General features: G+C 45.6%; 1 protein-coding gene across 5 annotated transcripts in view; it reads left to right on the top strand.

The window, feature by feature from the left end:
• Positions 1–11,402, top strand: part of RALY (RALY heterogeneous nuclear ribonucleoprotein) — a 117,345-nt gene extending 105,943 nt beyond the window's left edge. For 4 of the 5 annotated variants that reach the window (XM_012728394.1, XM_012728393.1, XM_004687273.2 and 1 more), the window contains 8 exons: positions 3,917–4,181; positions 5,310–5,382; positions 5,565–5,612; positions 7,424–7,590; positions 8,310–8,423; positions 8,617–8,789; positions 9,905–9,953; positions 11,036–11,402. In XM_012728394.1, the coding sequence (XP_012583848.1) occupies positions 3,926–4,181; positions 5,310–5,382; positions 5,565–5,612; positions 7,424–7,590; positions 8,310–8,423; positions 8,617–8,789; positions 9,905–9,949 (876 nt within the window). In that variant the 5' untranslated portion in view covers positions 3,917–3,925 and the 3' untranslated portion in view covers positions 9,950–9,953; positions 11,036–11,402. The remainder of the gene's footprint in view (positions 1–3,916; positions 4,182–5,309; positions 5,383–5,564; positions 5,613–7,423; positions 7,591–8,309; positions 8,424–8,616; positions 8,790–9,904; positions 9,954–11,035) is intronic. The other variant, XM_012728395.1, reaches the window with a different exon arrangement.
• Positions 11,403–12,839: the final 1,437 nt, after the last annotated feature.

Here is a 12,839-nt window from a genome sequence, read left to right as displayed (position 1 = left end):
CACACACACACACACACACACACACACACACACACACACACACAAAATGTCTCTGGTATATAGCTGTTTATTATTAAAATTATTTTCTGGTCCATTATACTCCTGCTGTGAGTGAAACCATCTGGTATTTTTCCTTTCCTTTCGGGCTTACTTCACTAAGCTTTTCCAGCTCCATCCACGTTGCTGCAAAAGGCTTGTATTTATTTATTTTTGGTTGCTAATATTCCACTGTGTATATGTACCACATCTTTTTAATCCAGCTATCCACTTTTGGGCATTTGGGTTGTTTCCATGTCTTTCTAATTGCAAATAAAGCAGCAATAAACATGGGGGGGGGTGCAGGTATCTTTTTGAATGAGTGCCAAACAAAATTTTTTTAACAGCCATTACTACTTCATGTGGAAAAGAAATCTAAAAAAGGGTATCTATATCCATTAAGTTTTTTTTTCTAAACAACATTTTCTTATGTCTTATATTAAACATTTTATAGTGACTTACTGCCCAACAATTCCTCTAATTGTACACAGGAAAATAATCTGCTCTGTCAGTAGGGTATAATCTTAACTTTGATCTTTCAGTTTCTGTTACTCCTTCCCTTCTGATATTTCTGGTATGCCAGACAGCAGCCCAGGGTACATGTGCTTTGTGGCCAGGGTGATTGTCACCTGCCGGACTAGGACTTTCTGGAGATCAGGTTAAAACCAGATGCTGGATAAATGAATGAGCACTTCATTTGTTAATTTAACACCTGGCTTATAGTTGGCCCTGTGAGCATTTGGATATGTATAATTATGATTGAATGGGGAGGTAGATATTTGGATTGTCCCCTCTCAACTCCCCACATAGTAGTGATTTGACAGCAAGGGAGGGGCACCATTATGAAATTAAAGTTTTGGTTTAAGATACAAGAACAAGAGAATGTATGGTCCCCCTACCACTGACTCCTTTATTCTCAGGCAAACTGATTTAACTTTGGGAGATAGCATGAATAAAGAACATTATGGCTAGGATGTGGAGGATCTAGAGTGTTAGACTAGATCACCTGTCTTCATAGGGTGTTTAGGTTATCAAATACCTACTAGGCCCAACCATTACATCAGGCATTTTTACAGATATTATCTCTAATCCTTACCCCACACCTGAGAATTAGTATAATTCCCTATTTTGCAGTTGAGGAATCTGAGGCTCAGTGAGGCTACAGTTACTGTTCAAAAATGATGAGGCTGACATTGGAACTCATTCCAGTCTGAATTCAGAACTGGTGTTGATTCTGCTGTTTCAAGTCCATTTTTCCTTTGTTACAGGAAACAGTCAAAAAACTAGTACCTAGAGAGAGATCTTTCTTAAAAAATAGGCAGAGGAGAAGGCTTATGTGTGCTGGTTTCCAGCATCTTCACAGTGCCAATATCAAGAAAATTCAAATGTTCATTGAATGCATGAAGAGAGCAGGAAATAGGTAATAGTAAATATATGTATAGCCCCATATTCTTTTAAGCTATGTTAACAGGAACAGGGTACTTTCACATTAGTTAGCACACTTGATTTTTATATCAGCTCTGAAAGGTAGACAGGGAAAAAATTATTTGTTTCCAGAATAATGGTGATATGGCTTAGGGAATTTATGTGATTTGTTGCAGGTTACATGACTAGGAAGAGCTGGCCAAGGCCCAGTCTCCTGGACTTGTAGCCTATAGCTCTTAACACTCACCCATCTGGGAACCCTTAGTTTTCAGCATGCTCAGAACTGCAGTTTCTCATGGGGGCGGGAATGGTCAAAGAGTATTCCTTGGGAAATTAGTCCTGTCTGGCCAATGATCTATCAGGCAGTGCTAATGCTGGGACCTGGCATGTTTAATGAGATTTATAGAGATTCTGTTATCCTTAGCTGCCTGGTGACCAAGGAGGCTCTGGACACTGATCAATCTAAAATGTTTGACTTTATTCAGAAATAGCTTCCCCATCACTGATAGTTATTTTCCTTTAAAAACAACCAAATCTTCCAGGCAGGGGACTAGCCCTGACGCCCTCATTCCTTTGCTGGGAGAGCAAGGTGAGAGGTAAGCACCAGAACTGACCTGCATAAAGACCCTAAATGGCATTGCAGGTCATCAGGTCCAAGAACAGAGTGTCTTCTTTTAAAATTAACTTTGCAAGATGAAGAGATACGGTTCTGGAGAGGATTTAGAGTTAAGGGAATGGGTATTCTGATGTGTGAGTACGTATGGGGTCAGGTTGAAGAAAAGACTTGGATTCCATCTCTGATATGCAGGACTGGGTGTGCCCATTTGGGGGAATATGATAGAATTAGAGCTTAGAACAGTTTTTGAGATAGTGACATGTAGAGGCCAACAAGAAGTCCATTCAGTCCCCCTAACTCCTCCTTACTAACTGGGTAAGTTAAGTAAGTTACTTATTGCTGATTTTTCATCTATAAAATGGGACTAACAATGTCAAGATGAAGAACGTAGGTTGACTTTGTTCACTGAAATCCTGTGCAAGTTGGTCTCAGCCTCTTCATCAATAACAGTCCCTCGCAGCCCCTTCACCTAAGGTGCCACACATTCCTCCAGAAGCTGTTCAGGTGTAGTCTTTGGTTTCTTTGCAAACAGTGCCATCTTCTGGTCAAAACATGCTAGCTTCCTGTGTGGGTGGAGTTGGAGTGAGCAGAAAAGCTTCCCTCTCAACCAAGGGAGGGATAAAAAATACAGATTTACTGAGCTTTTCTTTGATACATTGAAGAGAAGCTTCCTACCCCCCAGTTAGCCTAGGTTGATGAGAGTTTTTGTACTTCTTGGGATTGTCAGCACCTTCTGAAACAATTTGAAGGTGTTGAGGTAGGAGTGCTCCAAAAGAAAGGTGCACCAACCCATGCCACTGAGCTGCCTGGGCTAGGATGTGAAAACAACATGGCTAATAATGCCAAGCCTTTCCTACTTAAATTGGAGCTTCCTTTTCCGTTTCCCTTCAGAGCCCCTGCCCAGATGTAATCTGGAAGAGAGGGGAGGGTGAGGAGAAATTTGTACAGCATTTTGGGGTAAAAGACATTGATATCGCCAGAGTATAGTAGTCAAAGGGTGTCATCTCTAAACCAAATGGAACAAAATTTGAGTAAGTATAAAAATAGGTAGTTAAAAGTGAATTTATTAGAAGCAGATCACACACAAAAAAGCAGTTCACATAAATATGCCGACTTACTACAGTATTTATGTTGGCTTTAGGTCTCGTAAGAAGAGAGATATATTTATCTTGGACTTTAGGGACCAGCTAATTGGGACTTGAATGCCTGTTTGTGAGTGGTGATACTACTACTCACAGGGTCTTGGATTCAATATTGCATACTACCATTAGTCCACAGTGAGTGTTCGGTCATGCTGATTTAGCTTACCTTTTTCCAAATGACTGATGCCTATAAAGACAGTCATAGTTAGGTTCATGTCTGGATCAGGCTACACAACTTTCATAGTAATGATACTGTTCCAAAGCAAACATTATTTGTAGTTGCCTTGTCACTGCTTTGCCATATTTCTACAGTGAATGAATGGAAGGAAAGCTGTGGAGAGTCCTTAAATTTAGATTCTGCTTTGGGTGTTACTAAAGACTTTTATTTTCACTTATGCTATAGGATTAATCACCCTCGTCAGAATTTTCTGAATTTTCATATGGTTCAAGCTATGGCCAAATATCTCTTAAAATAAAGCATCTTGACAGTTTAAAAACAAAAACTCCTGGTTCTGCTTATAATGTCAGTCACTGACATGAATGAATTAAGAGCAGGGGCTGGATGCTGTGGGGGGGGGTGTGTGTGTGCCATATGCATGTTTGTGTGTAAAGCAGTTTAGTTTTGCGAGGATGTGGGCCATGGGCAACTTTTGGGCCAAATTGGGGACCTAACCTCACAATAGCTGTCTTTCTCCAGGTGGCCACCATGTCTTTGAAGATCCAGACAAGCAATGTAACCAACAAGAATGACCCCAAGTCCATCAATTCTCGGGTATTCATTGGAAACCTCAACACAGCTGTGGTGAAGAAGTCGGATGTGGAGACCATTTTCTCCAAGTATGGCCGTGTGGCTGGCTGTTCTGTGCACAAAGGCTATGCCTTTGTCCAGTATGCCAATGAGCGTCATGCCCGGGCAGCTGTGCTGGGGGAGAATGGCCGGGTTCTGGCTGGGCAAACTCTGGGTAAGAATCTCTCCATAATCCCACTGCTGGTATTCTCCAGAACAGCTGCTTACTTCACTCTCCAACTCCTTTTCTTAACCCTATTTCTCCCCCACCCCACACCCTACCCCCATCAGTACCACTGCTCTGAGATGTTATAACTTAAAATAGTTTTAAATTACATGTAAGTTACAAATTAAGCAATTCTAAAGCCAGTGTAATTTAGGGGAGAATTTTAGAACTGCATAGTCTCCAGGAAAAGGAAACAGTGGACTAGCACAGCCTTTATTACATTGTGCTACAGATGACTTATGTTAGAACCCTTTTTGAAAGCCAGGAAGAAAACTGGGAGCACAGGATGAAGCAGGTGTCCTTGACCTTGGTGTTTCAAAAAGCATTGATAAGCCATGCTGGTTATCTACCTTGGAGTAATTCTGGTGTTTCTGTATTTGCACCTAATTCTGCGTATATGGTTATGTTTGAGAAGGGATATCTATATATGAACTGAATATTGTGGAGATAAGAACTGAATATGTGGGAAATATATGTATACATTCAGAAGTATCTTTACATGTCTGTCAGGATACATTTTATTGTGTAAGTAGATATGTACATTCATTTACCAAATACTCAGTGAGATTCTCTGATGTTTAAGCACCACTCTGGAGATAGATATTTGGTAGAACATTTGTTTGAATATGCATTAGATCATTTGCACTTGGGCAGTTTTGTGTATGAAGTAGGGACCGATTCTGAGCATATTTAAAAATAGATGATTTTCATTAAGTGTTATTGATGTGATTTCATAACCTGGATATATAAACGTGTAAAAGTGTGGACTTGATGTATGTGTTTACTTGTGTATACTTGAGAATACACATGTGTGAGAGAATACACATGTGTGATGTCCATGGCATATGTGTGAGAAATAGGTTTATAAAGCATGTGTGCAGATGTCTGAATGTGAATGACTGTGTAATAGTAACATGCATATGATTGTAATGTGTGAATACCTTTGTTGGTTGTATTGATGAGTAAAGTCTACGTGTACAGCATGTAAACACATAATTTTTGCACGTGTGCATGAGGTGATACCCAGGCATTCTGCCACCTGGCCAATGTCTGACTCCCAACTCCTCCCTCCACCAGACATCAACATGGCTGGAGAGCCCAAGCCCAACAGACCCAAGGGGCTAAAGAGAGCAGCATCTGCTATATACAGGTGGGGCACTCTGTTTTGTCTGTCTCTGTCTGGGTGGGATTGGTCCCTCTTTCCACAGTGAATGCTAGTCGTGACCATGTGCCAAACCTAGAATTTGGGGCGGCATTTGGAGATGAGGGCCTGTGGAGAGTGGGTTGAGTGGCCATCCCTAAGCCCTGGCCCTCTCCCCTTTGTTTCCCCAGTGGCTACAGCTTTGACTATGATTACTACCGGGACGACTTCTACGACAGGTGAGCAGGGGAGGGGCGTGCCCAGGCATGAAACAGCCAAGCTGGAAGGGTCCTGAGAGATTGCTGGTGCAGCTCACTCAGTTCTCAAATGAGAACCTAAGCCCAGAGGTGTGGACAGGCATCTGCCCAATGCTGTTCCATAAGTTGGTGGCAGAGCTAGGGCTAGATAGAGTCCAATTCTAATTCTGTAGGTGCCCAGGCCAGTGCTAACATGCTGTCTTCCATTCTCTGACTATCCTTCACCCTCCTAATCCTTGGGGTAGAACTTAATGGAACCAGACAGCCAAAGAATCTTACCAGTGTGTAGTAAGTTGGAGTACAAAACAGTATACAGGGCCGGGTACAGGAGTTTGAGCCCTCACACCACTTGAATCACTCTGCTTACTTCTCTGATGTGTCCAGCAAGCTAGAAGGAACCTCAGAAGTCAGTCTGATTCTCTTCGCCTTATATTTATACTCAAAAGATCAGCAGCCATTTTGAGGCCTGAATTAGTCCCTGGTAGGCTATGGCCCACTCTTCAGCCCCAACTCCTTGGAACAAAGGACATCGCTAAGAGGAAATCATGGTGAGAACTGGCTCACGCTTTCCCTGCTTCCCATCTTCCTTCCAGTTGGGCCTGTCTTAGCCTTAGGCTGTCCAGAAGAACAGAACCTCTCTGAGCCTTGGTTTTTCTCACCTGTGAATGGTTTCAGGATAGCATGCTAGCCAGGGGTTCAGAAGACCTGGGTGTTAATCTCAGCTCTGCCGCTGAATGGATTGTTTGACTTTGGGCATATCCCCTTCCCAGTCTGTGAAATGGGCTTGCACCAAGTGATTCCTCAGGGTTCCTCCAGTTCTGGGATTCTGTGGTTCAGTGATTCTGACCAAGGCCAGAGCCGCCCCCTCCCCTTGGGGGCAGAAATGCAGGGTCTGGGACTGGGTGTATTCCCAGAGACTCTCCATCTCTAGCCATCACCACCCCAGGGCAGGGGCTCTCTGATCAAAACTCTGCCAGAGCTTTGGGTACATTCAGTTGCCCTCAGAAGGCAGGTTTCCTGGCTATAATCAGGAAAATGATCCCAGCGTGTACCCTTGAGGCAACTGTTCCCTGCAGAAAGGTGGTAGCAGCAGATGTGGTGGGACTTCCACCCTGCCTACAGAGCTTCTCTCTGAACAGCAAGAAGAGACCTGAACAATAGCATTGGGAGGTAGCCTACAGACTGGGTGCCCTGGGGTCCCTGCTCTCCATTTCTGAAGTACAGTAAGAAGGATGGAAGTACTAAGGGCATCCAGAATGAGGAAAGGGACTTGGACTCCAGTTTCACACCGCTGAGGTGTTTAGCTCTTCTCAGTACCCTGTCACACCTAACGTGTATTTTTAACCCAGGATCTCTCATATTTCTTGCCCTGGGAGTGGCGGGAGAGGGCACAGAATTTGAGATAGCCATCTTCATCTGTCTGAGGCTCAGGCAGGCTTTTAGGGATTCGCCCTACACTTACACCTCATTCCAGCTGGGGATTTGTGTTGCTTTAGTGGATTTGCAAACTTGACCAGTTGGCTGAGCAGAGGTCAGGTTCTGTAATAGGAGGCTTGGTTGTTTGGGGTGATCTAGGGAAAGCTTTCAGGGCTGGGTTCAGTTTGTGGGGCGGGGGGCCCATCTCCATTGAGTGGGACTTTGTCATTACTACCCGCTACCTCACCCAGCTCTTTCTTGGCCTGGCTTTGTGTAGTGGAGGCTGCCCAGCCCTTGGATACATGTTAGGCTAGAGCTGCAGTGCCCCTAGCTGGCCACAGGCCATGCTGCAGCCTCTGACCTATTTGCTCTCACAGGCTCTTCGACTATCGAGGGCGCCTGTCACCAGTGCCCGTACCCAGGGCAGTCCCTGTGAAGCGGCCCCGAGTCACAGTTCCCTTGGTTCGGCGTGTCAAAACCACCATACCTGTCAAGCTTTTTGCTCGTTCTACAGCCATCACTACTGGCTCTGCCAAGATCAAGTGTGAGTGACAGTGTCTTCTTCCTAGATTATCTTTATTCTTGTCATTAGTAAAATAATAGAATCACATTTTTTTACATTGGAAAATAGATAAAGGAACCAATCTCCCACAGTTCTGCAGCTCTGACACAACCAAGTGAGTATTTTCATGCATTTCTAAGAGGAAAAGACTGAATTTGAGGAGGAGAGACTTGGTTGGGGACAGAGTTCGGTGCTGTGACATGAAACCAGTGAGGAGATGGTGACCTCTTTCCTCTAGTAAAGACAAGTCTGCATGGGCCTGCTATTCCACATTCACTCTGATGTACATGTGCTACACTAAGGCTCCCAGGAAATCTAACTGCAAAACACCCACATCCACACACTTGAAAGACAGATGCACTCTGTTATACAGAGAACCATATGTACCACACACCTGCATTCTTTTCCATTTCCAGTCCCCTTAAAGAGTTGCGATGTCGGTAGGTGGAGGGGAGTGAGTGGGTTAAAGGTCCATGTTCAGAAATGCAGACTGGCCACCATAGGAATGATCTCCAGGACATCTCAGGGAGGATGCAAGGCAGCTCCAGCATTGTCACTGACCAGGGGAAAAACTGTAGACAAGAACAATTTTTAGGCATATTCTCATACTAGTTGGCAGAATGGGGCTGGGGGCTTACTTTAGTCTTAAGCTCCTAGCGACAAGTTCCCAGGTGACAGCCCTGTCCTCCCTCCACTCCCAGTAAAGAGCAGTGAGCTGCAAACCATCAAGACAGAGCTGACACAGATTAAGTCCAACATCGATGCTCTGCTGGGCCGCTTGGAGCAGATCGCCGAGGAGCAAAAGGCCAACCCAGGTTAGCTTCTGAGGGTCTTTGCCCAACTCAGTTACCCGGGGCATGAGCATGGGGCAGAGTGTGGGAAGGACAATGCACGGGGCAGAGAGGAGCTCTGGCCTACAATCCCAGGGCCTACCATTCTGCTAAGGTGCTGTCCTGGGTAGATGCCCCAGGCTGAATTTTACTATTCTTACTCCCTCTCCTCCTCAAGATGGCAAGAAGAAGGGTGACAGTGGCAGCAGCAGTGGCAATAGTGGTGGCAGCAGTCGGCCACCAGCTCCTCAAGAGGACACGGCTTCTGAGGCAGGCACACCACAGGGTGAAGCACAGGTTCGAGACGACGGTGATGAGGAGGGACTGCTGACACACAGCGAGGAGGAGCTGGTGAGGGCATCACTGGGTGGGACGGGATGGAAATTTTTGCAGGTACTCACAGGAGGGCAGCAGGGGAAGGGGGACCTCTTGAACTGGCTGGCCGCCTGTGAGCATACTCCTTCCTGGGTGTCCCAGTCCTGCGAGGAAGAGTGGGTAATGAGCAGAGAGCAGTTGTCCTACTGAGGATTGGGGTAGACCTTGCCCAAGCCTGGGATCCATTCTAGACTCCATTTTCTGAATGCATTAGAGAAGAAAAGAGTCAGCTGGTCTGCCAAGTTCCAGGACTAAGACCACCTGGGAGTGTCTGTGGATACCCACTCCACCTGAAGAGTTTCTTAAAACCATCACAGCCTGTACACAACAAAACAGGCTGTCACCTGAGGAAATGAACATTCTAGAATTCTTCAGGGTGAGGCTGGGAAGACATTTAACTAGACACATATTAAATGAGGAGGTAGACCCAAGTCTACATCTGTAACGTATCTGTGTGTTTATTCCTCCTCTGCTTAGCCGACACTCAGCACCAGGCACTGTAGTTCACACTTTCACTTTTATTTATCCTTGACAACAGCCTTGCATGCTACAAAGTATTATACTTTGCACATTTTACCATGTGAGGAAATAGAGACTCAGAGGAATTGAGTGACTTAATCAGGATTTTATAATTAACAGGGACTGAATCAGGATTCTTTTCATTACTGGTGGGTTCTGGCATGAGAGCTTTCGGCCATGACACTTAAGAGGTCCTCCTTACACCTAGCTTGCCTCCTTTGAGCCGGACATTTCAGGGATAGTAGTTTTCATGAAGACCAATAGTGCCCCAAAGATGGGGAGCTCACAGTCAGCTAGCCTGTCAGCGTGCTACAGTCTGAGGCAGTCTCTTCTGTGTGGAAATGTGCCCCCTGCCACACCTATAGCTCTCTTAACTGCTTTTTCTCACTTCTAAGGATTCCTCACACCACTCAGTCAGAAGCCTAACCAGCCTTGTTTAAAAGGCTAGGTCCATAGTCCATTCCCTTGACACTCCTCTCCTTCTCTGAGTGTGCTCCAGATGTGCTCCAGACACCCAACACGACAACTCACAGTGAGTGATATGTGGTCTCTTATTGCCTCCTTCCTATCAGGAGCACAGCCAGGACACAGACACGGAAGATGGGGCCTTGCAGTAAGCAGGTATGGAGGTCTTTGGTAGGGGGTGGGAAAGCAGGGAGATGGGGGCACGCTGTAAAGCAGACCTGACAAGGTAGCACTGTACCCAGCAATGGAAGCTCCTCCATCCTCAGCCACCCCAGTGCCTGTCCCCATTCCTCAAGTGGGGGCTTGGTGGGCTGCAGGAGAGGGAACCAAGGATAAAAGTAGCTAAGCCTGTCTTGTGGCACACTGAGCTTTGATCCTTGTCTTCATCTTGAAGAACTGTTTGTCTGGTGAAGGGAGGCACAAACCAATTATCACCCAGTGTGATTGCTGTGACAGGGTTAAAAATGGGTGGAAGGCACCGACTCTGCCCAAGATTGAGGGAACAGCCTTAGCAGGGGCACAGAGTTGTCACAGTGTGTGTGGGAATGGTCCAGGAACCTGTGATTGCAGTCCCAGCTCTGCATAGTAGGAGAGAGAGTAGCTCCTCATCATCACAGGGTGATGATTGTCCCAGATTTGGGGACTAGAACTGCATCCTGTCGGGAAGGGATGTTTTGTGTGCCAGGAGCTTCCCCGGCCCCATAAGATTGTGATTATACCAGCAGAACGATATGGAAACAGGCACGGATGAGAGCAAGGAGAGTGATATCATGTGTCTCACAAGATATGAAGGGGTGGATTTTAGGCCACAGCAGCTCTGCCACCCTGCTGCCCCATCTCTAGGGACTACATTTAGAGTAGAACAAATCCGGGTGGAGAAACTTCTCAAACAGCACAGTTGTTGTAACACATGATGCCATCTGTGAAATGCCCCACAGCAAGGGCTGCCTGGGACATTTGGAGGAAGTGCCTCAGATCCACTCTTGCTTCTGGGAGCTTCATGATTTGTTTAACCAGGGAGGTAAAGTTTTACTTTATTGACGATTTCACAGCTGAAGTGAAGTATGTGGAAAAGACTTGCCCAAAGTTTCATGGACAGAAAATGAGGCCAGAGCACAAGTATATCTTCATCTGCAAATAGCAGGCATCATTCTCCTTCCCAACTTCAGTTATCAAAATTAGAGTTTTTTTATTTTTTTCCTCACATCCTTAGTTTTTCCTTTATCTCTCTCTCTCAGCCTGACAGGAATGATGACCACCGGCAGGAGAAGGGTGTGCACTGTCCCAGACCTCACACTGGGCACCCGCCCCTGGATGCCACCCTCAGCAGATCCCAGAGGAGAACTGGCAGCAGGCACCTCCTCCCCTGCACATCCCAGCCAGTGCCACATCCTCTGCAGGTGGAGTTATTGGCCTCTCCTCCCACGCATCCTATCCCTGTTGGCACTGCCTGGGACAGAGCACAGAGGTTTTCCCGCACTCTGCCTCCCCTCCTCAGGACACTCACATATTCGGGAACGGGGGAGGGGGTGCAGTTTCTGTAGGTTTGGAAAGGCGGGCCATAGTGAGGGGACCCCAACAATAAAGAGATTGGATCCCAACCTGCTCTGAGACGGGATGGTTTGTGTTTTCTCATGAAGATACCTTGCCCCACCCCACCTAGCCAGCAGACATACTGGCAAACATACTGCATTGCACTTCTTGTGCCCCCCTTTACTCCTCCCTGTCGGGGAACATTTTTGGAAGATGCCAAATACTCATCTACTGGGGCTTTGGTTCCCACTGCTGAAGTAACAGTGACAAACATGATCAGTAAGTAGGGTTGTTGGGAAGAGTCTGTGCCTGTGAGAGCACCATTTTTGGCTCAAAGTCCAGCCTAGCTGTTGTGACCCACTCAGCCACTCAATAGTCTCAGACCATATCTCTTGCCTCAGCTTCTAAGTATTTGATTTCCCTGAACTTTAAAATGATTCTGGAACCTGCCACATTTTTCCTTTTCTATCATAATTTAGTCCATTTTTCCCCCCACTTGGGCTTTGTGCTCCCAGCAGTTCCCATTCTCTTGCTTGCCTCTGCCCCATTTCCACCTCTAGCCACCAACCAATCAGTAAAGTTCTAAACATTTCCTTCTTTATGGAAGACTCTGACTCCTCATCATTAGGACAAAATTCTAGCTCCTAAATGTGGGATTCCACCATGCTTGTCTGGCTGGACTTCTCTTTTTGTCACCTTTTCCCTTTTCTGCTTCACAGACGGACCTTCCGCCACAGCCACTCAAAGCAAGACTGTCATATTTGGAGGTGGTTTTGGTAGGGGATAGAGCACTGTCCACTATAGTTGCCTTAACGAATAAAAATGTGAGTTAAGATTCATGTTGTCTGGTTGCACCTATCCTGGATCATCTGTAGAGATATATATACTCTCTATATATACTCTGTCAGACCTACTTCTATCCTTACTTGATTTCCACTTCCCCTTTATTATACATAATGTATTGACCAATTTTCCTGAGAGAATTGTCAGTTTTCCAAGAGAATCAGTCATTTGCCACAGCAGATCTTTTTCATTCAGCGGTAACAAATTCTGTTTCCAGTCCAGTGAACTGGATACCCCAAAACATTTTTGTTCTTATCCTTGCTCCTACTTTTTCTATTTGGGAAATAACCACCCATCATTAAGTTTTTGTTCTGGTGTCCCCGTCTCTGAGAAGTCTTCCCAGTCAGCCTAAAGGTTCCTCAAAGTCTACATGCCTGCTGGAATCCTTATTAAAAATCTCCAGTTTCAAAAGAATAACAGTTCTGTGATAGAATTTCTATCAAGGCTTCCACTGAGTTTTGGTTCCAGGTTTTGCTAAAACATGGAGGCTGGGTTTGGGACAGTGCTTAGGCTCCTCTGGGTTTGGACTCCCAGGGAAGTCTTTGTTGTATCATGTCTCTTTTCCTGGGAAATCCTGTATGCATTTGGCAGACCATTAGTCTGAAGCTCAGGTGATAACTTGGCCTGAACATTCCCAAGCTATAAAGGAGGTCTGACTTCAAGAAG

The sequence above is a fragment of the Condylura cristata genome, unplaced genomic scaffold, assembly GCF_000260355.1.
Source record: "Condylura cristata isolate star-nosed mole 26May11 unplaced genomic scaffold, ConCri1.0 scaffold00022, whole genome shotgun sequence".
Lineage (NCBI taxonomy): Eukaryota > Metazoa > Chordata > Mammalia > Eulipotyphla > Talpidae > Condylura > Condylura cristata.
This window is presented reverse-complemented; position numbering and strand designations above follow the sequence as displayed.